This window comes from Piliocolobus tephrosceles, chromosome 12, assembly GCF_002776525.5.
Source record: "Piliocolobus tephrosceles isolate RC106 chromosome 12, ASM277652v3, whole genome shotgun sequence".
NCBI lineage: Eukaryota > Metazoa > Chordata > Mammalia > Primates > Cercopithecidae > Piliocolobus > Piliocolobus tephrosceles.
The window spans coordinates 42351933-42379867 of NC_045445.1; the positions used below are offsets into that span (position 1 = coordinate 42351933).

Consider the following 27935-nt stretch of genomic DNA (forward strand, 5'->3'; position numbering starts at 1 on the left):
AATAAGCGCAAATAATCTTTCTGGAGTAACAAAAATCTACTAAAACTATTTTGTGGTGATATGTGTACAATTCTGTATATTCACTAAAAACTAAATTGTACTCTTAAAACTGTAAATTTAACAGCTTTCAGGTATGTCACATACCATATAATTCACTCACCTAAAGCATACAATTCGATGGTTTGTTGTATAGAGTTGTGCATCCATCACCATAATCAACTTTAGAGCATTCTCTTTATCACAAAATGAAACTGCGTCCTGTAGCTGTCAACTTCTAATCCCTCTATCCCCACCAACCCCAGACAACCACTAATCTACTTCCTGAATCTATAGATTTCACTATTCTTAACATTTCAAATAAATGGGATCATAAAATATGTGGTCTTATGTGACTCGCTTCTTTTACTTAGCATAAGGTTTTCAAAGTCCACCCATGTTGTAGCATGGTGCATCACTACATAGTTCAATCCACTGTATAAAACAAAATTTGTTCATCCATTCGTTAGTTGATAGAAATTTGGGTTGTTTCCACTTTTGGGCTATTATGAATAGTATTTCCATAAATATTCACATGCAACTTTTTGTTTTGACTTATGTTTTCAATTATTTTAGGCATAATACCTATGAGTGGAGTTACTGGATCATATGGTAACTCTATTTAACCTAATGTTAGGAACTGTCAAACTGTTTGTCAGAGCAACTGCACCATTTTACATTCTTACCAATAGTGGATGAGGGTTCAATTTTTCTCTAGATCCTTATCAACACTTGTTATTTTCCATCTTTTGATTATAGTCAAGCTGGTGGGTGTGAAGTGGTATCTCACTGTGGTTTTGATTTGCATTTCCCCAGTGGCTAATGATACTGAGCATCTTTTCATCTACTTATTGACCATTTGTATATCTTTAATGAGATACCACTACATACATCTTAGAATAACTAAAATAATTTTTTTAACTGACAATACCAAGTATTGAAAAGGATATAAAACAACTGGAACTCTCTCATATGTTGCTAGTGGGAATGTAAAATAGTACAACCACTGTGGAAAATAGTTTAGCAGTTTCTTATAAAATTGAACAGAGTTACCATATGATCAAGCAATCCCACTTCTAGGTATCTACATAAGAGAAATAGTAACACAAAAACCTCTATGTGAATGTTCATAGTAGCTTTATCCATAATCATGAACTCTCAAAACTGGAAAGAATCTAAACATTTCTCAGCTGGTGAATGGACAAAAACTGTGGTACATTCAAACAAAAGAATACTTCCTAGGAATAGAAAATAAGGAAATAATGATACATAAAAGAACATGTATCTCAAATGAAACATGTGAACCGAAAAAAGACAAGATTCAAAAGGCTACACGCTGTATGCCTGCATTTATATGACATATTGAAAAAGGCCAAAGGATAGGAAGGGAAAACAGATTAGTTTTTGTCAGTAGTTGGGGTTGAAGAGCTGACTACAAAGAGAAAGGATAAATGGGGGCACTGGAATTGTTCTGCATCTCGACTGTGGCAGTGGTTACATGATTATGCGTTTGTCAAAATTATAGAACTATATAAGAAAACAGGCTAATTTTACTGTATTTAAATTTAACAGTTAAGTAAAACAAAAAAGCAGAAGAAATAGAGTTGAGGAGTTCACAGAATAGTCAACAATATTGGGAAGAAAAAATAAGAAAATTAGATTATCAATCTAGGAAAGCCAACATCTAACCAGCAGGAAGCCCAAAATGAGATGAAGCAGAGGGAAAGAAATGATCATGGTGATGATGATGATGATGATGATGATTATGACAATATAAAAAAATTCTAGCACTGTAGAACATGAGTATCCATATTGAAATTGAAAGGGCTCATGAAGTAGTCACAACAATGAAAGCAAAAAAGATCATCATCCCTGGACATAACAATAAAGTTTCTGAAGTCAGGGGAAAAAGAGAAGATCCTAAAGCTTTCAGAGAAGAAAAACAGTTTATACACAAAAGAACACAAATAAGAACACAATATACTTCTCAAAAAACTGGGATTCGGAAAACAATGAAGCTCCAGATTATAGGGGAAGTTATTTCCAACCTTTATTTCTATAGCAAACTATCAGATGAAAGAGTAAAACAAGGTGTTTTCAGAAAAAAAAAAAAAAAGATTTAAAAATGTTGCCACCCTTTCTCAGAAAGCTATTGAAGATATGTGAAACCAAAATAAAGAATTTTCTTTTAAAGTCTGGGGGTGGCAGGGAGCAATCTTGGAAATAGGAGATTCAACACAAGAGAAAAGCAAAAAGAAATTACAGGATAAGGATGAAGGGGAAATCACAGGAAGACAGACACTCAGTAGGACTAGAAAATAAGCATTTCCAAAAATAGGACGGAGAACTCCAGAGTGGATATCTCGAAAAAGATAATAAAGGTTTAGATAACTCGATGTATTTGAATATAATGAGAGATGTACACTTCTGTTGGAAAATTTGGAGATGTTACTATCAAAAACTGGGAAAATGAGAAAATAACAAAATGAGATAAAATGAAGTTTTACAGGAAAGGAAACAAATCATTGAACACTACATGGCTCAGATGTGAATAATACTATAGTTAAGCAGTCATGGCAATATCAACATTGAAAATGAATCTCACAGAACTGATAAAACTAAATTAGGAGGATGGGAAGGGAAATGGGGAAGAGAAAAAAGAAAAAGTCTGCTCTTTGGGACCTCATTACCCCTTTTTCAACAATGGACAGATAACCTAGACAGAAAATCAATAAGGAAACATCAGACTTGAATTATACTTTACAACAGACGGACCTAACAGACATATACAGAATATTCAATCCAATAGCAACAGAATACACATTTTTGCTATGCAGACACGGACCATTCTCCAGGAGAGATCATATTGTTACGCTAAAAAACAAGTCTTAACAAATTTAAGGGAACTGAAATCATATCAAGTACCTTTTCAGATCACAATGGCATGAAACTAGAAATCAGTAACAGAATCTTGAAAAATACACAAATATGTGGGAATTAGACAAAATGCTTCTGAACAAGTCAATGTGTCACAGAATAAATCAAAAAGGAAATAAAAAAAACCCTTGAGACAAATGAAAATGGAAAACAATAAACAAAAACTTACAGGATGCAGCAAAAACAGTTCTAAGAGGGAAATTTACAGTGGTAAATGCCTACACTAAAAAGGAAGAAAGATCTCAAATAATCTAATTATACTTCAAGGAACTAGAAAAAGAAGAACAGCCTAAAGTTAGCAGAAAGAAGGAAACAAAGATCAGAGCATAAATAAATGAAAGAGACTAGAAAAACAATAGAAAAATAATAAACGAAACTAGAAGTTAGTTTCTTGAAAAGATAAATAAAATTGACCTACCCTTAGCTAGACTAGGACAAAAAGACTCAAATCAGAAATGAAATAGGAGACATTACAACTGATATCACAGAAATACAAAGGATCACAAGAAACTACTATAAACAATTATACGCCAACAAATTGGACAGTCTAGAAGAAATGGATGAGTTCCTAGACACATACAACCTACCAAGACTAAATCATGAAGAAATAGAAAATCTGAACAGACCAATAATGAGGAAGGAGATTGAATCAGTAATAAAAGTCTCCTACCAAAGTCCAAGACCCGATGGCTTCAGTGCTGAATTCTACCAAACATTTAAAGAAGAACCAGTACCAATCCTTCTTAAGCTCTTTCAAAGATCTGAAAAAGAAGGAATATTTCTAAACTCATTTTACAAGACCAGCATTACCCTGATACCAAAGCCAGACAAGGACACCACAAAAATAGAAATTTACAGACCAATATCCCTGATGAACATAAACGCAAAAGTCCTCAACAAAACCCTAGCAGGCTAAATTCAACAACACATTAAAAGACTCATTCCCCATGATCAAGTGGGATTTATCCCTGGGCTGCAAGGAGGGTTCAATATATACAAATCAATAAATGTGATACACCACATTAACAGAATGAATAAAAATCATGATCGTTTAAATAGAGGCAGAGAAAGCATCTGACAAGATTCAACACCCCTTCATAATGAAAAAACAAACAAACAAACAAAAAACTCTTGGCCGGGCACGGTGGTTCACACCTGTAATCCCAGCACTTTGGGAGGCCAAGGTGGGCGGATCACGAGGTCAGGAGTTCGAGACCAGCCTGGCCAACATGGTGAAACCGCATCTCTACTAAAAAAAAAAAAAAAAATTAGCTGGGCATGGTGGCGGGCGCCTGTAATCCCAGCTACTCAGGAGGCTGAGGCAGGTTAATCGTTTGAACTTGGGAGGTGGAGACTGCAGTGAGCTGGGATCGCACCATTGCACTCCAGCCTGGGTGACAGGATGAGACTCCGTCTCAAACAAACAAAAACCCTCTCAACAGATTAGGTATACAGGAAATGTATCTCAGTACAATAAACACCACATATGATAAACCCATAGCTATGATCATTTTTAACGGTGAAAAATCAAAAGCTTTTCCTCTGAGATCAGGGACAAGACAAGGATGCCCCCTCTCACCACTTTTATTCAACAAATTGTAGCCAGAGCAATTAGGCAAGAGAAAGAAAACACATCCTACTAGAAAAGGAAGAACTGAAATTATCTTTATTTGCTGATAACATGCTCTTGTATATAGAAAAACCTAAAGACTACACACACACAAAAAATGGTTAGAACTGATAAAAAAAAAAAAAAAGAGTAAAGTTGAAGGATACAAAATCAACATACAAAAAATCAGTAGTGTTTCTATGTCATCCAAAGAGAAAATCAAGACAACAATCCCATTTACAATAGCAACAAATACGTAGGTATAAATGTAACCAATGAGGTAAAAGACTGATATAACACTGAAAACTATAAAACACTCATGAAAATAACTGAAAAAAAAAACCCACAAATAAATGGAACAATATCCCATGTTTATAGATTGGAAGAATATTGTGAAAATGTCCACACTACCAAAGTGATCCACAGATTCAATGCAATCTCTATCAAAATTCCAATGACATTTTTGCAGAAACAGAAAAAACAATCCTTAAATTTATATAGAACCACGGAAGATCCCAAATGGACAAAATAATCTTCAGTAAAAAGAACAAAGCTAGCAGCATCTCACTCCCTGGCTTCAAATCATATATAAAGTGAGTATAATCAAAACAGCATCATGCTGGTATAAAAACAGACACATCGAAAAAAGGAACAGGATAGAAAGCCCAGAAAGAAACCTACACATTTATGGTCAATTTTCAACAAACGTATTAAGAATAATGCACAATGGGGAAAGGACAGTCTCGTCAATAAATGGTGTTGGGAAAACTGACTATCCATGTGCAGAAGAATGAAGTTGGATTCTTTACATCATATTAAAAAATCAACTCAAAATGGATTGAAAACTTAAATATAAAACCCGAACCTGCAAAACTACTAGAAGAAAACATAGGGGAAAAGCTCCACAGTTCTTTGGGCCATGATTCTTTGAATATGACCCTGTAAGCACAGGTAACAAAAGCAAAAATAGACAAATGGTATGGCACCAAACTAAAAAGCTGCTGCACAGCAAAGGAAACTATTAACAAAGTGACGAGACAACCCACAGAAATTGAGAAAATATCTGCAGACTATACATATAATAATGGGTTAATATCCAAAATATGTAAAGAAAACAAATAAATAAACCTAAGAAAAAAAAAAAAAAAAAACACCCTGTAAGGAAATCAAACAACTCAACAAGGCAAGAAAACAAGTAACCCAATTTAAAAATGGGCAAAGGAACTAAATGAACATTTCTCAAAAGACAATATAAAAATGGCAAACAAGTACATGAAAAAACGCTCAGCATCACTAATCATTAGAGAAATGCAAACCAAAACAATGAGATTATCACCTCACAACTATTAGAATGGCTTTTATTTAAAATGATGAAAGATAAGTGTTGGCAAGGATGCAGAGAAAAGGAAACTGTTGTACATTGTTGGTGAGAATGTAAATTAGTACAGCCATTATAGAAAACAGTATGGAAGTTCCTCAAAACATTAAATAGAACTACCATATGATCTAGTAATACTACTTCTGGATATATATCCCAAGGAAATAAAATCAGTATGTCAGGGGATACCTGCACTCCCATGTTTACTGCAGAATTATTCACAGTATCCAAGATAAGGAAACAACCTAAGTGTCCATCAGTGGATGAATGGATAAAGAAAATGTGGTACATATACAAAATGGAATGCTATTCAGTGTTTACAAAAAGGGAATTCTGTCATTTGTGACAACACACATGAACCTAGAGGACATTATATGCTAAGTGAAATAAGCCAGTCACAGAAAGACAAAGAGGGCAAGATTTACATACGGAATCTAAATAAGTTGAACTCATAGAAGTAGAGAGTTAGAATGATGGTTACCAGAAGCTGGGGGGTGAGTGGGAAAAGAGAAAATGGGGGTTGTTGATCAAAGGGTACAAACTTCAGATAGAAGACAAGTTCTGGGATATTTTGTACAGCAGAGTCGCTACGGTCAATAATATATTGTGTACTTCAAAATAAGAATTTCAAATGTCTCACCATAAAAAATGATAGGTAAGTGAGGTGGATATGTTAATTAGCTTGACATAATCATTCCACATTGTACACAAATAGCATAACATTACATTGTACCCTATAAATGTATATACAATCGTGACTAGTAAATTAAAAACATTAATTTTTGAAAGTCTCCTCTTCTGGTCGGGCGCGGTGGGTCAAGCCTGTAATCCCAGCACTTTGGGAGGCCGAGACGGGCGAATCACAAGGTCAGGAGATCGAGACCATCCTGGCTAACACGGTGAAACCCCGTCTCTACTAAAGAATGCAAAAAACTAGCCGGGCGAGGTGGCGGGCGCCTGTAGTCCCAGCTACTCTGGAGGCTGAGGCAGGAGAATGGCGTAAACCAGGGAGGCGGAGCTTGCAGTGAGCTGAGATCCGGCCATTGCACTCCAGCCAGGGAGACAGAGCGAGACCCCGTCTCAAAAAAAAAAAAAAAAAAAAAAAAAAGAAAGTCTCCTCTTCCATATAGGAAGCCTAAACTGATATTCAAATTTAAAAATCAAAACAAAACCAGTTTAAGCATATTATTTATAAAACATAAAGTAATATGGTCACCTGTAAGAAGCAAGTAACAGAGACGGGAAGGAGTAAGACATACAACTGCTGTTCCTTGTTGTAAGCCTTGCAGAATTAATTAACATTTTTTAACTATTCACATGTATTACCTTAATTTTAAAAAGTAAATTTAAACATTTTATCATTAGTGAGCAAGAAACAATAGCATCATAAACTGGGAAAACAAGTAATTGGAATTTTACAGCTCCAAAGGACCTCTTATTTTACAGATGAAGAAACAGGTCTGAAATAGTTTTAAGACCTACCTAAGTTTTCACATCCAATCAGTAACAGTACTGAAACTAAAACTATATAAAATCTCCTGATGTTTGCACAATTGCCATAAAGAGGAATTACATACCAAGACAGAAAATACATGAACAAAGGCCCAGAAGTGGTAAAGCAGAGGTTCCATTCTGCAGATTAGTAGAACAGGATATTTTAAAGAGACCTGTGGGTCGATGCTAGACTTTGTCTCGCATATAATAAAAAGCCACTTCAAGGTGTTTAATACTGCCCTTTGAAATATCACACTTGAAATCCCAATTGGCTTTCTCCACAGCAAACTACTTCAGTCCTGTAAACCTCCAGAACAGTGGTTCTCAAGTGGAGGGCTTGTTAAAAGACTGCCTCTTGCCCAGGGGATTCCGAGGCAGGTCTGGGATGAATCACAAGAATTTGCATTTCTAACAAGTTCCCAGGTGATAATGATGATGCTGGTCCAGGGAATACACTTTGAAAACCACTGCTCTAGAATAATGTATTACTAAAAAGAGAATTTCAAGGCCAAAATTTCAGCAAACTTTGCATATTATAATCCTATCCTTGAGATTCACAGTGCCCATTAGCAACAATAAAGGTCCTAAGGAATGCTTACAGTAAATGCTTCACATTTTTGATCTAGCCTTTACCAAACACCTTTTTCCCTCCATAGATCACCTATCAATGTTTCAAAGTTTGAGAAACACTGCTCTAGAAATTTTTGTGACTTAAACCTAACGTTGTTAGAATAATACATAAGATACTGTATAATCAGTGTTTAGAACATTCGTGCTTAAATATGGATTGCTGTTAGCTGCTACCTGACAAAACATTCACCAAGTAATCATTTTTTGGTCCAAGAAAAAAAAAAAAAAAAAGGTAAGAACCAGAGCAATTTCACTGAAATTCTACTGTAAATGAAAGTTCTAATATGTGTCCATATCCTGTTTCTCCATCCCTAATGGAATTATTCCCTTTGACATCTAAGTATAATGGAAAGAAAACGATTGTCTTAAAAAGGACGTTTTAAGCACTGTACCTCTGGGTAAAAATTAAAATAAATTGAAAAAATATTAAAGTAACTTTAAATAACATAGTTTACCTGTCATGAAATTGATGGGCTTTAATTTTATGACTACTTTTTATACTGAAATTTAGCTAGAATATGTAATTTGTCCTTTTGCTATATTTATTTCTTCACTTATCAAAAGAGGAAACTGTAGTGTGACATATAAATACTAATGATTTTAATTATAAAATAACACTTCACGTTTCAACCAATTAAATGAGGTATATGTCTGGAATTATTTTTTTTTTTTTTTTTTTTTTTTTTTTTTTGAGACGGAGTCTCGCTCTGTCGCCCAGGCTGGAGTGCAGTGGCCGGATCTCAGCTCACTGCAAGCTCCGCCTCCTGGGTTCACGCCATTCTCCTGCCTCAGCCTCCCGAGTAGCTGGGACTACAGGCGCCCGCTAACACGCCCGGCTAATTTTTTGTATTTTAGTAGAGACGGGGTTTCACCGTGTTAGCCAGGATGGTCTCGATCTCCTGACCTTGTGATCCGCCCGTCTCGGCCTCCCAAAGTGCTGGGATTACAGGCTTGAGCCACCGCGCCCGGCCTTGGAATTATTTTTTTAAAGCATACATTACCTGTGACACACAAGGTATAGTTGTAAATGTGTATGACAAAATGCTATGAGTTATTAGTTTCTGAGAGGCAATAGGGTATCATGAAAAGAATATTATGAACTTGGCTGTACCACTTTACTCTAAGTCTCAGTTTCCTCATCTGTAAAATAAAGTAGATGGGCTGCATAATCTCTAGCACTCTTCCAAATGTAGGGAATTACTCTGTGATTCAACAGTGGATAACAGACTTTAAGTGGTAAAATTTGTAATCAATATTAAAATATTCATAACACTTTCCTTTAAGTGATCAAATTTGTGATCAATATTAAAAATAGCTTTTGGGGTATTAGCCAATTATCTTGGCAAAAAGTGGGGATGACTGGCCCACATAAAAATGAATAAATCTGACATCACCACATAAACAGACCTAGATTTTTAAAGATAACAAACCCATGTATTAACACATAACAACTTATAACAGAACCTACTGAAAAGCCAGTATGTTAAAAATTAGCCGTAAATAACTTACTTCAATTATTTTTAGTACCAAATAACATGAAGCCAATTAAGGGAAATAACTCTACAGAACCTCTTTTTAGGGTCTTTCATTACTGAAAATATAATGGTAATGTTTTTTAAAAGTGTATTTTAACAGCACCCTGGAACTACAGCCTATCAACTTTTCAGGGTGAACATTCAAGCAGAATTAGTAAAGCAAGATTTATGAAGGAAGGGAACACAATGGTTCTAAAACAAAGCGTGGCCTGGCAGCCCTGTTCAACCTCCTCAAGTTTTAGGAAGGAGAAAATAAAGGCAAAATAAAGAATGGATTTCCCGAAGAAGTGATCCTTGTTTGGAAATGCAAAATAAAATATTACCAAGAACCACTTGCTTTCATTTTCTTCTCCTCCCCATTTCCACCTGATAGCATGACAATACAGATTTTTTTACAAAAGGAAAATACTACTTTGCTTTAAAATATATCACACTGGCACAGAAATACTGAGCGGATTTTTTTGAGACGGAGTTTCGCTCTTGTTGCCCATGCTGGAGTGCAATGGCGCAATCTTGGCTCACTGCAACCTCTGCCTCCCAGGTTCAAGCAATTCTCCTGCCTCAGCCTCCTGAGTATCTGGGATTACAGGCATGTGCCACCATGCCTGGCTAATTTTGTACTTTTAGTAGAGACGGGTTTCTCCATGTTGGTCAGGCTGGTCTCGAGCTCCCGACCTCAGCTGATCTGCCCCGCGCTGGCCTCCCAAAATGCTAGGATTGTACAAGCATAAGCCCCCACACCCAGCGGAGGGTTGTTTTTTGACTTAAGATACCTGCAGTGTCTGATCACTCTAGAGACAGGATTAGGGGAAGGAGGGAAAAAATCCAGAACATTTGAAGCACTGGAAAGACCCATTCACTTAAACTTCTAAATAAACTTAAATTATCTAACTATAACCCCAATTAGAAACTGAGTATGAGTTTAAATATGAAATTCAATGAAAAATCTGCTTTCTGAATCAACAGGACTGCAGCCATCTAATAAAATCATGTTCAAAGCTATGATACAAGTGTCAATCAAAATAAGTAATTTTGGCCATGATATGGTAAAAAATTTATAAGACAATGAAGATCTAGAAATACCAGCATAGATAGTATATAATGGTATTAAAAGCCTGTCAAAATATTTTTCAGGACTCAGTATCAACATTAAGACGCATGTATTCTGGCCGGGCAAGGTGCCTCATGCCTATAATCCCAGCACTTTGGGAGGCTGAGGTGGGTGGATCGCTTGAGGTCAGGAGTTCAAGACCAGCCTGGCCAACATGGCAAAACCCCGTCTCTACTAAAAATACAAAAATTAGCGGGATTGGTGGCAGGTACCTGTAATCCCAGCTACTCAGGAGGGTGAAATGCTTGAACCTGGGAAGTGGAGGTTGCAGTAAGCTGAGATAACGCCACTGCACTCTGGCCTGGGCAACAGAGTGAGATTCCATTAAAAAAAAAAATAGCAGCATGTATTCTACATTCCTGTTTGAACCTAGCCAGATTTGTCTACCTTTTGTTTAGCTGCCTACAAGAAAAAAAAAAAAAGAATTAAAAACTATACAATAAATACAGCATTAATGTAGGGAATTAGCCATTAGCCATTTAATAAGTAATTAAATATCATTTGACGATTGGGCGCAGTGGCTCACACCTGTAATCCCAGCACTTTGGGAGGCTGAGGCGGGCACGTCACTTGAGCCCAGGAGTTCAAGACCAGTCTGGGCAACATGGCAAAACCCCATCTCTACAAAAAATAAGCCAGGTGTAGTGGCCCATGCCTGTGGTTCCAGCTACTCCAGAGGCTGAGGTGGGAGGGTCACTTGACCAGGGGAGGCAGAAGAGCTGCCACTGCACTCCAGCCTGGGTGACAGAGTGAGAGACCCTGTCTCAAAGAAAAAAAAAAATCATTTGGTAATATCCTAAACCTCTATGTAAGTTTTTACTAGAAAACACTATAGTTACTGCTTTTTATATACCTAATTTTTAACATCATGTTTTGCCACAAATCCCCAACAGGTACCATTATTTGACAGACCCTTAAATACCATTGAGATACTGCATAGAATCAGCACTGTTATATTTGGGATGTTATTCTTATATGTGCTTGATCCTACAAACTTACCATACAATATGATGGTCACACCTTCTGAACAAGAGACTTACTAGATACTTTGCTGTCAAATCAAAGTCAGTATGAAATAAACGTGTGCAAGATGACAGTGTTTCCTAGAACAATACCTAATCCTAATCAAGGTAATCAAAAAAGAGTACTAAGTTACAGAAGTGAATTCATCATTTATGGAAAGCCTACTGTGTTTCAGGCAAAGAACTCAAAAATGAGTAAGACATAGGTCCTCCAGAGCACGAATCACGTCTTGGATCCTGCCGATACAAAAGGTAGATTCTCATTATGCATTTATATTAAAAGACTCAATGATGAATACATGAGCTTGAGGTACTTAGGAAATAAAGCTGTGAGTACCTAGAAACCAATTAGATATAAGGGGTTGGAGACAGAGTTAAAGGCTAGAAGAATGACTAAATGATGATACTATTAATAAAGATAAGCACCTCAGAAGAATGAAAAGAAATATTATTTCAGTTTGGGGCACACATTGAGTTTGAGGTGCTTACAGAATTAACAGACAGACAAGACCAAAGGCAACTGGAAATACCATTTAGGAGTCCAAATCAGAGTTGGGAGATACAGATAAGGGAGTCAACAGTAGAAGCTGTGGGAATGATGAAAATTCCAAGAAAAGAAATAAAGCAAGGACCAAAATGAAACTTTAAAATACAAATATTTAAGAAAAAAGAAAAAGATTTGTGAATAACTTTCAATCAGGTAAACGAATTGGAAGAGTTTCTCCACATGGATTCTACGAGTAGCCATCACTGTGGTTTTTTAAGTAACAATGTAAAAATTCAAAAAGGTTATACACCTATGGCTAGCATACAATCCAAATTTCTTAGGAAAATCCTCTGATTTCAAATATTCTCTCCTACTGTCCCCATAAAGGATGGAGGTATACTGGAATTCTGTGTTCAAATTACAATTTCCACAACATCTCTTGGACCCTAAAATGGAATACAACTTTTTTCACATTACGTCATTTGTAGAATGACATAGGGTTATTTAAAGATTAAATGAGTATATACGCATAAAGTGCTCCGAACAGTACCTGATACAAAGAAAGCACTGTTAACCAAAATTATTTTTCACTCCCCACTCCCCAATAAAAATATGGTATTACGGCCAGGTGCAGTGGCTCACGCCTGTAATCCCAGCACTTTTGGAGGCTGAGACGGGAGGATTAGCTGAGGTCAGGAGTTCGAGACCAGCCTGGCCAACATGGTGAAACCCAGTCTCTACTAAAATGACAAAAATTAGCCCAGCGTGGTGGCACATGCCTGTAATCCCAACTACTCGGGAGGCGAAGGCAGGAGAATCACTTGAACCTGGGAGGTGGAGGTTGTAGTGAGCCGAGATCACGCCATTGCACTCCACCCTGGGTGACAGAGCGAGACTTGGTCTCTAAATAAATAAATAAATAAATGGTATTACATGTACAGCAGAAAACTGATCACCACATGGCTATCATGATGACCCTTTCCAAATCTTTCCCAAAAATTAATTTCAAATAATCTGTCCATATGTGTTATTTCTCAGACTATATGCAGGGTTTTGGCCATCTCCACAAATTTTATATTATGAACAAATCAGAGGAATTATGTGCTTATACCATAATAAAAGGCCAGGAAGAATATTTATATTACTGCTAGTCATTACCTACTTTAGTCTTGTAAAACTTCCACAAACTAAATACTAAAGTGGCAAACAACCTTTTTGTACTGTCTTTTTTGTGCCTATATATGACTTGCCTTTAAAAGAATACAAAGTAGAGCCGGGTGCAGTGGCTCACGCCTGTAATCCCAGTATTTTGGGAGGCTGAGGTGGGCGGATTGCCTGAGCTCAGGAGTTTGCGACCAGCCTGGGCAACACAGTGAAACCTCGTCTCTACTAAAAAAGTAGAGGTCTAAGGTGTCCAAAATCAGATACTTGACGGTACTTGCAGATAATGACTACTTTTAAATGTTCCAGAACCCTAGGTCAAATTCATTGGTTATACTATCTTACCAACAAATCCTTCAGGCTTTCTTTCCTCCCAAATTATAAGTATCTAAAATCCTTAATTCCCAAGGTCATCCCATAACATCACATCTCTTTTCACCTACTCCAACCCATAAATGTTCTATTAACTGTCTACCTCTTAATCTATCCATGGTGCAAATTTCCCAATACTGAACTCTTTCATTTCTTTGTCCCTGAAAATTTCAATATCTGTAATAGAAAACTGCGAAATAAACTGCATTCCTCTTACTCATTAATATCAAGAACCTGCAGCTCTATCATGTAATGAAACCAAACAAATTGAGCAAACATTTCAAACAGACTTTTGGTTACCATTCTTTAATAAGGACTAATAAGATGTAAATGTGGTGATTAATTTAGCATGTTTCCTCATCTGTAAAACTGGTGGTTTAAAATATTCTTTAAATTATCTCCCAACTCCAAAGTCTACAATTATGTCTTAAAGTCTTAATCTATTCAATCTACTATCAATCCTACCCAGAGCATTTTCCTAAATTCCAAAAACTCAGAAATCACAGATTTCTAAGTCCTAGGTAAGGTTGTCATACGCCAAAGGAAAACCCAGTTAAGTGTGAAATTCCTACTAAATAACTTTCATAAACAAACAAAACCTACCTTGCAAAGGATTCGAGTAACTAAAATGAATACTAGGCAAACCACTATAAAGAAACAAAAAGCTTACAACATATATTATATATGGTAGAAAGAGCAGGGGACTGGGAATCAAGGAGCTGCTCCTAGGGGCAGTTCTGCCAAAAGGTATTACTTTAAGCAAATGGTAAAATCTGAATATGATGGAATTGGACTAGATAATTTCAAGAATCCCTGCCAAATCAAAATGATTCTAAAGTCTCCTTTGACTTAAAAATCCAAAATTGATACAAAATTCCACAAAAGCATAGTCAGAGATGTTACCGCACACAATTGACAACAATGGCTTAAGCCTCTGCTAAATGAAATAATAGAATTTAGGTTATGCATTATTCTGGGAAAGTAGATAGCAAAGGATTTAGGGGCTGTATAGGCTTTTAGCTGTCTGATATTTGAGTAGACCTTGCCTTTCATTTGTTTCTCTTTAATTCTTCATCATAAACTATAAACTAAGTGACCAACATAAACTTTAAGTCACAATTTTCTCAAATGAGAAAAACGTATTTATGAGGGCCCAGAAAACACTAAAGATTCTCTCCCTGGATTTGAATAGGACCTTTCCTAAAACATTAGTATAACACCGATATGCAATTATGATTATGGTGCTGTGAATTCTCAACCAGATTACTCACTTTTTAGATTATTCTCAGCAAAATTTTAATCCAAGTAGGCTTCCTCCTGCTACCCAGAGTATTTCTTTGTCACCACCTTCTACCACTAGTATACATTTTTAAAATATTAGCCTAAATAAAACACAATCAGAAAAATAAACCTATAAAAACATAAAATGCATTCCAAATAAAATGTTTGGAACATTTAGCATTTTGGGATAATATGACTGGAATGGAAGGGAGGTCTTTATAGTGAATATTCTATTTTGATAGATAAACTATATCTAAACACTGTACCAGAGAGCTGTGGACACTTAAGGATAATCTATTGTAAAGGTCTTGAGACCACACACTCTGATCAAAGAACTTCATAATGTATCTTGCTCAAGTTAAGTCAATTTTAAAACCATATATTTAAGCCATTATATGCATCAGTTTATTGTTCATTCATAAAACTAATTTCATAAGCACATAAATTATAAATTTGTTACAGTTAATGTTTCATTACCACTGTGAGAGAGGATCCTTAAAAAAACAATAGTAAGTCCTATTGGTATAAATCCTTTTTGAATGTTCTTCTCAAACCAGTAAAGTTTTGACATTAGGCACGATTCTTTTAACACTTTGTATATATGTTTTAGAAAAAAAAAGTGAACATATCCACTCCACTGTGTTCTTTAGGAAAAAAGTAGCTTTTCCAAGTACAAGAGATCAACTAACTTGATAGTCTTTTTTAGGCAATGACGGAACTTTTCATTTCACAGAGCGTAATCCATCATTTTTTAAATTTGGTTCCTTAGATTATAAAGCTAAAGATGCTGACTCTTATGTAAAATTTTTTAAAAGTTGTTACTGTTTCATTTTTTATTCTAAGGAACATCAAACTACATTTATAATCTTTGTGAAAGTTTTCAAATCTCATTCATTTTCATGATTCCAATTCCACTTGAGATTCTAGGAGAAAATCTGTGAATGCTCACTACATACTGAATATTAGAAAAAATCTAGAAAGTTTACTAAACTGCAATTAGGATTTGGACCCAATGCAAATGTGCACACCATAAAATTTCCTATACATTCTATAGATGTAGGAAGTTTATTAATTATATTATTTTGTAAATATATATATTTAATTTGATTTAATCACATTCCATAGGTTGAATTTGGGGGTTGCTTTTAAAGTGTTGAGAGTTTAGTGTTTATTTTTGTAATCCAACAACTTTATCCAAAAATGCAGAAAATTTTTCTGGCTGGCCAGGAGGATAACATTTCAGTGTTGATAAGTCCATTGACTGTAACAGCCCAGGAAGCGTGCTAAAACAAAAGAAGAAAAATATTAGGCAACATGGGAGAAAATTCCATACTTCATCTGCTGCCCACTGATGACTGAATCTAACTTCCAAGAATATAGTGGTACTTCTAAAAACTGCACATGTGAATTTGCATATATTTTAATATTTTAAGTATACATACTAGGATTATTAAAGCAATACAAAGAGTACTATAAAATGTCAATATAAATTCAGCAGATACCTCATCTCCTATGTCAACTATTTCAGAAACGATATTTCATGAAAAATGTCTTCACATGGCTTTGTAATACTTCTCAGGACTGGGCATATTTAAACTGAAGCACAATTCATTCATGAAAACAGAATTTAAAAATTGAAACCAAAAGTAATAGCTGCTAGACAAGATAATAAGCTGGGGAAACTACTAGACCATGCATGAAGATTGTGAAATAATCTTTGCCAGTAATTTACTACCATGACTTCATATATAATTAAACAATATACCACACCACCATGTATGCTAGAAATAAGGTTTTAAACATAGAACTATTACTTCAGAAATTTATTTAAACCAATCGCTTAAATTAGAACATACATACCACCCCCCAGCCTAGGTTTGGGGAAAATAAATGATTTACCTAAAATGAAAATATAACCAATTACTGGCTGGATACAGTGGCTCATGCCTGTAATCCCAGCACTTTGGGAGGCCGAGGCAGGCAGATCACCTAAGGTCAGGAGTTTGAGATCAGCCTGACCAACGGAGAAACCCCATCTCTACTAAAAATACAAAATTAGGCCGGGCATGATGGTGCATGCCTGTAATCCTGGCTACTCAGGAGAATCGCTTGAAGGCGGGAGGTGGAGGTTGCAGTGAGCCGAGATTGCACCATTGCACTCCAGCCTAGGCAACAAGAGCGAAACTCAAAGAAAAAAGGAAAAGAAAAGAAAATATAACCAATTATTGACTTACTGCTTACTACTTTTATGTGACTTTCTTGAAATTAATATAGAAAAAAAGCCATTTAAAACTAAAAAAAAAAAGAAAAACTTGTACAGTTTCCTTCCTTTTCAGCATGAGTAAAAAATCAGGATATGTTTATGTTTTTCTTTTAATGTGCTAACATAAAATCAAAGCTGATTTAACATTTAGAATGAAAATACCAATTAAAAATATCTGGAAAAAATTGACTTGCATAAACCGGTTAGGAAGATAAGTTTATTCCTCTTTAATCTAGCTTCTCTCCTGACTCACTAAATAGTTCAAGACTGGCTTCTATATTACACAGCTACCCTGACATTCCCTCTTCTCCAACATTATAGTGATACTGACACCAACAATTTTACTCCTGAAATAAGCAATGAATCTGCCTCCTCTCAATAAGAACAGGAGTCTTTGTCTGTTTTGTTCACTGATGTATTTACCAAGTGCCTAGAACAATGCCTGGCACATAGAAGGTACTCAATAAATATTTAATGAATGAATAAGTATTTACTGAGTGCCTAAGAGATAGAAGCAGTAAAACTAAAAGCAAAGCTTATGCTCTAGCCAGTTTCTTCTCAGGTTTTTTATTTTAAAATTAATTTCATTTTACTATAACGTAAATAAACATATATATACACATATATAGTAATTTTATGAGGCATTTATTTCTTGAAACATCAAACTAGGATAGGTTTTAAAGTCAAACAATTGGGAATTACTGACCTGGCCCTTTGGCAAGCTTCTAGTGTCTCAAAGAAGAACTAATAGAAAACAAACAAGCAATTTTCTTCATCCTTCTATTACGATGATCAGTTCCTGTTGAATTCTAATATACTTGTAGAAAATAATACTCCTTACCATAATTTCTCTGCTTAAAATACTTCAATGGCTTCTCAATAAACATGAATAAAATCAGAAATCTTACATAAGCTACCCCCACCCAGCTTCATCTTCTATTATATTGCTATATTGCTCACTATGCTCTGGCAACACTAATCTTCCCTCTGTTCCTCAAGCACACCAAGCTCCAAGTTCATTCCTTACTTAGGCTTTTGCACTTCCTGTTCCTTCTGCCTCTAAATCTTCATATGATTGGCTCTTCCTTGTATTTCGCGTCTAAGATCAAAATGTTAGGTACTCTGCCAAGCCTTCTCTGACAATTCTAATCAGTCTTCACCCCAGTTACCCCATCACCCTGTCTTACTTTCTTCATAGTACATTTCACCATGTGAAATACCTTGATCATTTATTTGTGAACTTGTTTACTATCAATTTTCCACGACTAGAATGTAAGCACCATGAGAACAGGGACTTTATCTCATGTTTACTACTGTATCCACAGCACCTGAAACAGTGCCTTTTATATATTCGGTGTAACTGATTAAATGAAAGAGTAAACATAATTTAGGGATTCTAGTGGATTTACTATAGGCAAAACTTTTAACTAAAATAAGCAAATGTCTTCCTTGAATAATGAATTTCTAAATAATGAACTCAAAATTTAGAACTCCAAAATTAGTGTCTCGGAGACATGTGCGCCTAAACACACATACACACTCTCTCTCAGATATTCACATATGCAAAGAAACAGCCACAGATACACATAGAAATACAACACAGAGATTGCAAAGCGGGAGACAAACAAATGGGAGTGTTTTAGAGCTGAGAAAATCAAAAAGTTTGGTAAGTGGGAGAAGGTAAGAGGCAGAAGAGACAGATGAGTTAGGTAGGTGGATAAGAGGAACAGCAAGGGATGAATTAAAGCAAGAGATCAAAAATAATCACTCTCTAGTATACCTGCAGGTACAATAAAAGAGATGACCCTCTTTGTGTAGCTGCTTTGCCAGTTCCAGCTGATGATTGTTCATCAACTTTTCGTTTATGACCACTACGAGTGGCTTTCCTTTTTCCAGAGCCTCCAAACAGCTTCCTGCACCTACAAATATAAATCAAATTTGTTTAACACAATTTAAAATAAGTTAAGGTCCCCACGAAGCTTTATAGCTAGAACGCAAAAGTTAAAAAACTTAAGTTGACAGAACTACAAGCTAGGTGTTTCAATTATACATTCAAAATGACAAGAGTATAGTTATCAGTTGCTCTCTAATAAAAAGTGTTAGAAACTTTATTTGAAAAATACATTATTTTATCACTGATGATGACATTATGGCCTATGATTCAGTGCTATGCTACTTGCTCTCTAGTACCAATGACCCTCGACTTATGATGGGGTATAACCGCATCATAAGTTGAAAACAGGCTGGGCGCAGTGGCTTATGCCTACAATCCCAACGCTTTGGGAGGCCGAGGTGGGAGGATCGCTTGAGCCCAGGAGTTTAAGACCACTCTCAGCAACAGAGAGAGACCCTGTCTCTACTAAAAAACAAAAAGAAAAATAATTAATAAGGCATGGTGGCTGTGGTCCCAGCTACTGGGGAACCTGAGGCAGGAGGACTGCTTGAGCCCAAGAGTTGGAGCTTGCAGTGAGCTATGATTGCACCACTGCACCCCATCCTGGGTGACAGAGAACCCACCTCAAAAAAAAAAAAAGCGGTTGAAAATATTCTAAGTAGAAAATGCATTTAATACACCTAACCCACCACACATGACAGCTTAGCCTAGCCTACCTTAAACGTGCTCAGAACACACTTACATTAGCCTGTGGTTGGGCAAAATCATCTAACACAAAACCTATTTTATGATAAAGTGTTGAATATCTCATGCCATTTATTGAATACTGCAAGTGTAAAACAGAATGGTTGCATGGGTACTCGCAGAGCAGTTTCTACTGAATGTGTATGTGTATTGCTTCCACACCACCATAAAGTTGAAAAACTCTAAGTGAAACCATTGTACGTTGGGCCATCTGGAGTATGCTTTGGGCATGGCCTTCAATCCAGATAAGATCGAGGTTTGACATACCGTATGTGAAATTATATTTCGTTTCTATTCAACCCCAGGTAGAAAAGCAAGCCTACAATAGAGACAGGCAGGCATCAATAACGAAAAACCTTGACCACTTTGTATGGGTTTACATGTGAAGTGCTATCCCAGAAACAGTCAAGAATGGATTTCCATGAATATGCAAAAATACAATATTAGGATCAATTAAATTCTGAAACGTAAAATCATCTAGTTATTTTAAATGAGAGCAAAGAGATTGATAAGTGAATAGATAAATCCTTTTTGGGTATCTCACGCTAGGGTGGTTAGTTAAGAACGTTAACTCCGGAGGGGCACAGTGGCTCATGCCTGTAATCCTAGCACTTTGGGAGGCCAAGGCGGGTGGATCGCCCGAGCTCAGGAGTTTGAGACAAGCCTGGGCAACACGGTGAAACCCCGTCTCTAATAAATACAAAAAAAAAAAAAAAAAAATTAGCCGGGCGTGGTAGTGTGCGCCTGTAATCCCAGCTACTCCTGAGGCTGAGACAGGAGAATCGCTTGAACCTGGGAGGCGGAGGTTGCAGTGAGCCGAGATAGCCCCATTGCACTCCAGCCTGGGCAACAAGCGAAACCCTGTCTCCCAAAAAAAAAAACAACAACAACAAAAAAAACACCTTCTTTAACAAGTCAAAACTGCACTGCTCCCCAAAAGCGGTTCTTCTGAATGCACTAGAAGTCTAATTAAGTAGCCCATCAGGGCGGTCCTCTGAAGAGAAAACAATTTACACAGTATGTAGCTGTCACTATTTTTGACTGGATTTATTTCACTCACATTCAACAGAAATGTAAATAATCTTACAATTCCACTTACTCCATGACCAATCCAACCAATCAGCAGGCAGAACACTCCTTTAGCTAAGTCCAAGTACTAATGTCAAGTTGACAATTTATTACACTTCACTGGGTAAATTATTTTGCCCCTCAGTGTTTAGGGTTTTTTATTGTAAAGATGGGCTACAGTGATTAATTTCCCATTCTTCTCTCACCCCAAAATACTAAGTTCTCTCCAATAAAGTTCTCAATTGTCATATTCAAATAAGTTGTGTATTCAAAAAGGGCTACAGCGAGTTCAGCTAGCGATTTTATTTCACCTCGAAATGGTTCAAGTGTCAGTTCCTTATTGGAGGGAGAGCATCAGGATAAAAAGCTAATGGATGCAGGGCTTAACACCTAGATGATGCACGGCACACGTTTACCTTTGTAACAAACCCGCACATCCTGCGTATGTTCCCCAGAATACCCCAGAACTTAAAAAAAAAAAAAAAAAAATTTAAATTAAAAGACCCAACCCTGAGATTCTAAGGCACCTTTACCTGCGTGACTAATAACAAGATCTGCTTTCCGGATGTCTTCTTTCAAGGAATCCTTGTACCTGTAAACATCCAGAGTAAACGACTCAGTACTGAAGGGCTCAGGTACCACCGTTCCTCTACCAATTTGCAGGATAAGTCGGTTGTAACCAAGGCTCTCGATTTTCTGTAAGAGGAAATCAGAACATGAGGGCCTCTTAAACTGGCTATGTAAAACAGAGCAGGAACCACCACCACTACTAAAGTTTGACGTTAAGACCGGAGCACGGCCGCCAAAGAGCCTACCTGTGGCTAATTTCACTTAGTTTTCAAAACCAACCTATTCTCCGGTCCGGGACCCGACGAGGAACCTCCCAAGCGACCCAGCTCACAGAGTCCCGCGAAAGCCACAGCAGGAAAAGACTTTGGAAAAGGAGTCGCAAACTTGGGGGGAACCCAGGGACTACCCCTTCTGCCTCACTTGCTGAACTGCGAGAATCGGGAGCCCTGAGGGAACGACGCGCGCTGAGGGGAACCGCGCGGGCTCCCGCCAAGCGCTGAGGGGAAGGAGCCAGGCTCTGAGGCGAGCTCGACTGACGAGACGCCGGCGCCGACTGGCGGTCCACAAGGGGGCTGAGGAGAAACTGCCTAGCCCTGTGGAAAACACGGGCTCGGAGGGGCGGAGCCGTTGGAAGGAGGGGCGGAGGACGCGGAGGCGGAGAACACAGCGCGGGGGATGCCTGGGAAAGGAGCCGAAGAAATGAGGGAAAGGAACGGCCTGGGTAATGGGAAGAGGAAACATGCGACCCCGGGTAGCCGGGTAGCCGAAGGGCCCCGCCGGGCGTAGGCAGGAGCCAGCTAAGGGACAGCGGCACCTGTGGTAGAGTTGCCGGGGTTTCTTTCCGAGCGTGACGGTCAGGCAAGGCTACCGCGGCTGGCTTAGTAAGGCCGGAGACGGCGGGTGGCGAGCCAAGCCGCCGCCTGCTCGCCTCCCTCACTCACTTGCAGACTGTCGGGCGCCGACACACACGCAATGAGGTCGTCAAAGCTGGTGGTCCCTACGGTAACAAACGCGCACTTCATGGCGCGGGCTCCTCAGCCCTGATCGCAAGGGCCGGATGTGACGCAACTGAGGCCACGCACGTTGCAGCGACTGTCTTCTGTGAGGGAGGCGGAAATCCGTAATGGCCGCCAGGGGGCGGCGGGGCCCCGGGCTGTGTCACCGGTTGGGTGGGGCAAAAGTCTATTGGTGGCCTAGGTGCCAGCCACTGTTCTAAGCCCCTTTATGTGTAGGAGCCAGCTCCTGAGACCCCTCACTATAAGGGGATGGGGAATTGCCAAATGTAATTAACTTTTTCAAAACTGATGGGTAAAAAACACCATACCCTAAGCATTGTGTTGGTGTATTGCGTGGGTATCACAATCTTTTAATGACAGACAAGTTTGAGATTTTTTTGTTTGCTGCCAAGTTTTGTCAAGATACATTTGAGAGATGGTTTTACTTCGAGTTGGCTAAGGGAATATGAGAAATAAAAGTGCCTTGCCAGGCACAGTGGGTGTAATCCCAAGCTACTGGGAAGAATCACTTGAGCCCAGGAGTTTAAGACTAGCCTGGGCAACATAGCAAAACCCTTGTCTCTTAAAAATATTATTTTTAGGCCAGGTGCCATTGGTCAAGTATGTAATCCCAGCATTTTGGGAGGCCAAGGCAGGTATATTACTTGAGGTCAGGAGTTCCAGACCAGCCTGGGCAACATAGTGAAACCCTGTCTCTCCTAAAAATACAAAAATTAGCCAGGCATGGTGACAGGCGCCTGTAATCCCAGCTACTCAGGAGGCTGAGGCAGGAGAATTGCTTGAGCCCAGGAGGCAGAGGTTGCGGTGAGTCCAAGATCCTGCCATTGCACTCCAGCCTGGGTGACACAGAATGAGACCCTGTCTCAAACAAACAAAAAAATGTAATTAGCCCGGGGTGAGAGCACCCACCTGTGGTCCTAGCTAGTCAGAAAACTGAGGCTGCAGTGAGCCATGATCACACCACTGCACTGCAGCCTGGATGACACTGAGACCCTGTCTTGAAAAAATTTTTGAAAAACTAAAAATAAAAGGCATCTTATAAGGTATGGGGTCTTGCTCTGTTGCCCAGGCTTGATTCTAACTCCTGGGCTCAAGCAGTCCTCCTATGGCAGGCCATGTCTCACTAACGAAGGCCTCCATAACAACTGTTTCAGTACTGAGTGGTGAAGTTAATATTAAAAGCTAAAAAAGTCAGTGCCCTTATACAAAGGCTGGAATGTAGCTAAAGCCCACCAAGAGTTTTGCCTAGGCCTTTCCTGGACCTTAAAACATGACAAAATAACAAAGGAATTATTGACCCATTCAGGATTAAGCAAGTTTTATTGTGGGTCTGAAGAAATTCCCCCAGGGCTCCACAAACAAGTTTGTTGGGAGTGGAAGGAACTCTCCAAACCTCTGTGATTTAGCAGGAGACAAGATAAGGGTAATCACGCCAGCACCTGGACTCATTTAGTTTTTTTTTTTTTTTTTGAGATGGAGTCTTGCTCTCTCACTCAGACTGGAGTACAGTGGCATGATCACAGCTCACTGCAAGCTCCGCCTCCTGGGTTCACACCATTCTCCTGCCTCAGCCTCTGGAGTAGCTGGGAATACAGGCGCCCACCACCACGCTCAGCTAATTTGTTGTATTTTTAGTAGCGACGGGGTTTCACTGTGTTAGCCAGGATGGTCTCCATCTCCTGACCTCATGATCTGCCTGCCTCGGCCTCCCAAAGTGCTGGGATTACAGGCATGAGCCACTGCACCTTGCTGGACCCATTTAGATTAAGTAAGTTTACTGAGGCTCCAGAGGAAGGTCTTCAAGATTCAGACCTTATTTATACATTTTAAAAAGTTAATCACTTATGTCTTTAGATGAATGCACACTTACATATAGACATATAGCTTAGAAGGTATATAAGCTCTGGAAATCATCGTGATTTTGAGTTGGTCTGGTGATAATTTCCAGGCCTTCTCCCTGTAAACAGTTACAGAAATAAAAACTCTCTTCCTCCCCAGTTCGTTTGTATCTTATTATTGGGTCACGAAAAATAGTAGGCCCACCCTCAGTTTGGTCTGAGATCACTCCCTTCTCCGCCTCCGCCTCCCAAGTAGCTGGAACTACAGGTGCATCAAAACTGGCTTTTAGAAAATCACTCTAACTGGCTGGGTGCAGTGGCTCACACCAGTAATCACAGCACTTTGGGAGGCTGAAGTGGGTGGATTACAAGGTCAGGAGTTCGAGACCAGCCTGGCCAACATGGTGAAACCCTGTCTCTACTAAAAATACAAAAATTAGCCAGGCACGCTGTTGAACGCCTGTAATCCCAGCTACTTGGGAGGCTGAGGCAGGAGAATCACTTGTACTTGGGAGGCGGAGGTTGCAGTCAGCTGAGATTGTGCCACTGCACTCTAGCCTGGGCAACAGAGCAAGATTCCATCTCCAAAAAAAAAAAAAAAAAAAAATCACTGGAACTTGGGCTCTTCTACAAACTGTGGTTCTCAGAAAACCAGGGCCCTCTAGGGTCCCCTGGAAGCTGCACGCAGTTAACCTCCATTAGCAAGCATGACTTGTAAAATAGAGGTGATAAAGCCTGAAGCCTTGATCTACAATCTATTGAATTATTCCACTGAACCATTTAAATGTAAAATTACACATTAGCATGATAAAGTACCACAGATAACTTACACTTAGGCAGGCATGTACAGGTGAGGTTATTTCTCAAAACTCTCCTTTTTTCTCCTACCACCATCATACCATTGTTAAGATAATTGCTCACTCTATCTCCTTCTAATGTTTTGTGTATTCCCTATTTAAAATATCACCTTAGCTTATATTTGTGCTTTGCCCTGTCTGGATATATACAGAAGACAGGCTGTGAGAAGAAATTATTTCAAGGAGAAAAAGGATTGGAGGTAAATTGAGCCTAGAACATAGCCTGAGAAGACCCTTGGGCCTATTTCTACAGGGTGTTTCCTTTAAATCTTGAAGCTTAGGCAGTTGTCCTTTTGAAGAGTAACATGCACAATGGCAGGAAAACTCACCAGCTGCCTTTCTGAAAGTGACATCCAGCAGAGGCTTCTGGTTGGGACTTGGAAACTACCCAATCAGGACTCAGCTGTTTTCAACTAATGGGGACTACTTTTGAGTTATTTATTTGCATACACGGACTTGATTAAGGGCTGGGAGGAGAACGTTCCCTGTTTAAGCCAGACCCACTCTTTGTTCTTTGGAGCACACTTAGTTTACATTGGAGGCTATGTTTCGCCATCTGCAGATCTCCTGCTTTTAGGTTGAGGTCTCCGAGACTTTGTTTTCTCCAGGGAGCACGTTCACCTGGCTCTCTGGGCCCTACGGGGTACACTCACACTTTGTGGAGTACTTTTGCATTTTGCAATGTACTTGTGCTTGGTGGAGTATGCTCACATTTCAAGTTTTGTGGGGACACTCATGCTTCTGTTGCACTCAAAGGGATGCCTTTGTTACAGTGCTGTGGGTAACCCGTGTTCTAAGGTAATGGTCTCCAACCAGCCACCTTACGGTGCACCGATGACTTTTATATTTAAAACCTGTGGAGAAAATTCTTGTGCCTATTTAAGGCTCTGGATAAAATTAACCCAGGGTAATTTAAAACTCTTTTGACTACATTGGGGAACTTTCTGTATCCCTAATCAAATTTGTTTATGCATGCAATTAGAACAGAGGAATCTAGGTCTCTCAGAGACAATACAAGGCTTTCTTTAATAGGTACTATGAAAACTCTAAATGCAATCAGGAATTTCAGATTGCCTTCTTGAGAGAAACTAATTCTGAACTCAGTTAGTGCCTCCAAAAACTTGAAAATCCTCCTAGCCCAGATTCTATTCCCAAGGACTCAAACCCTTTGTTCCTCTTCCTTTCACTCCCTCTGCACTACCTCTACTTCATTCTCCTCTGCCACTGCCTTCTTCACTTTCTGAACTTCCTTTTTTCTCCTCACTGTCTATCCCAGGCACACTACCCATAACCCCTCAACTCCTCTTATTGACCCATTTAAAATAAGTGAAAATGCATAGGGAGGTAAGACCATATCTTAATTCCTTAGTCTAAATCTGAACTCTTGGCGATTGTCCTAAAACTGACTTCCTTGAATTTGAATGCCACTTTGGTTTCATCGTAAGTGCGTACTAGCACAGACTCACCAAAATCTATCAATTAATTCACATGCTGGGGGTCATTGTTGTGGCTCAAACATGTATATGCCTAACTAAATGGATAAAACCTCTAGAGGACTTCCATTTCAAAAGGGACATGGCCGTAACAAAAGCAAAGAAAATAACCTGTGATTTGTTGAAGGTCATTCCAGTGCTTTTCCTCTGGCAAATTAATTGGAAAGCCATTCAATGATTCACTCAAATAAAAGATGAGTCTGTCTTAGATTATTTTGACTGGTTCAAAAAAGCTTTCCAAGCTGGGCGCGGTGGCTCATGCCTGTAATCCCAGCACTTTGGGAGGCTGAGGCAGGATGACCACTTGAGGTCAGGAGTTCGAGACCAGCCTGGCCAACATGGCGAAACCTTATCTCTACTAAAAATACAAAAATTAGCTGGGCATGGTGGTGCATATCTGTAGTCCCAGCTACTCAGGAGGCTGAGGCACGAGAATCACTTGAGCCCAGGAGGCGGAGGTAGCAGTGAGCTGAGATGGCACCACTGCACTCCAGCCTGGGCAACAGAGCAACACTCTGTCTGAAAAAATAAAAATAAAAATCTTTCCAGCAAAATTCTGGTATCACGGACTTAACAGAGGATACCATTAATCTTTTTGATTCCAGTTTTCTTTCAGAGCTTAACTAAACTCTTAATGCCTTAGTCAAACAATATAACCTCAATTGGACCTTTAACAAAATTGCCTCCTTGGCAAACTATCTCTCTAAGACTTTGTAGAGACAAAGAAAGAATAAATAAGACACTTGATTATCAGGAAAAGACCACCACGTTCATGGCCTTACATATTCAGCAATTTAAAAAACAATCACAGAACCAAAATGTTCTCAAGATTCTGGGAAACAGGATCTATTTCTTTCGCAAGGGCTTTTATCACTACAAAAGAGGTTATGAAAAATACAAATGATGGCTTCAGGCCGGGCGCGGTGGCTCAAGCCTGTAATCCCAGCACTTTGGGAGGCCGAGATGGGCGGATCACGAGGTCGGGAGATCGAGACCATCCTGGCTAACACGGTGAAACCCCATCTCTACTAAAAAATACGAAAAACTAGCCGGGCGAGGTGGCGGGCGCCTGTAGTCCCAGCTACTCGGAGGCTGAGGCAGGAGAATGGCGTAAACCCGGGAGGCAGAGCTTGCAGTGA

The 27935-nt window shown here is 38.7% G+C and overlaps 1 protein-coding gene across 10 annotated transcripts in view; it reads right to left on the minus strand.

The window, feature by feature from the left end:
• Positions 1 to 22714, minus strand: part of ALG13 (ALG13 UDP-N-acetylglucosaminyltransferase subunit) — an 82081-nt gene extending 59367 nt beyond the window's left edge. Inside the window, exons 1-4 of one of the 10 annotated variants that reach the window (XM_023203028.2) lie at positions 22407 to 22651; positions 21556 to 21718; positions 19097 to 19235; positions 15044 to 16336 (exon numbers count right to left, since the gene is read on the minus strand). Coding sequence is in view for 6 of the 10 variants with exons in the window: in XM_023203032.2 (XP_023058800.1) it covers positions 16222 to 16336; positions 19097 to 19235; positions 21556 to 21718; positions 22534 to 22614 (498 nt within the window). In the remaining 4 variants the exon portion in view is untranslated. Of the gene's footprint in view, positions 1 to 3643; positions 3664 to 15043; positions 16337 to 19096; positions 19236 to 21555; positions 21719 to 22406 lie in introns of those variants that run through there. The other 9 variants (XM_023203029.1, XM_023203032.2, XM_023203034.2 and 6 more) reach the window with 9 other exon arrangements.
• Between the last annotated feature and the right edge of the window lie 5221 nt (positions 22715 to 27935).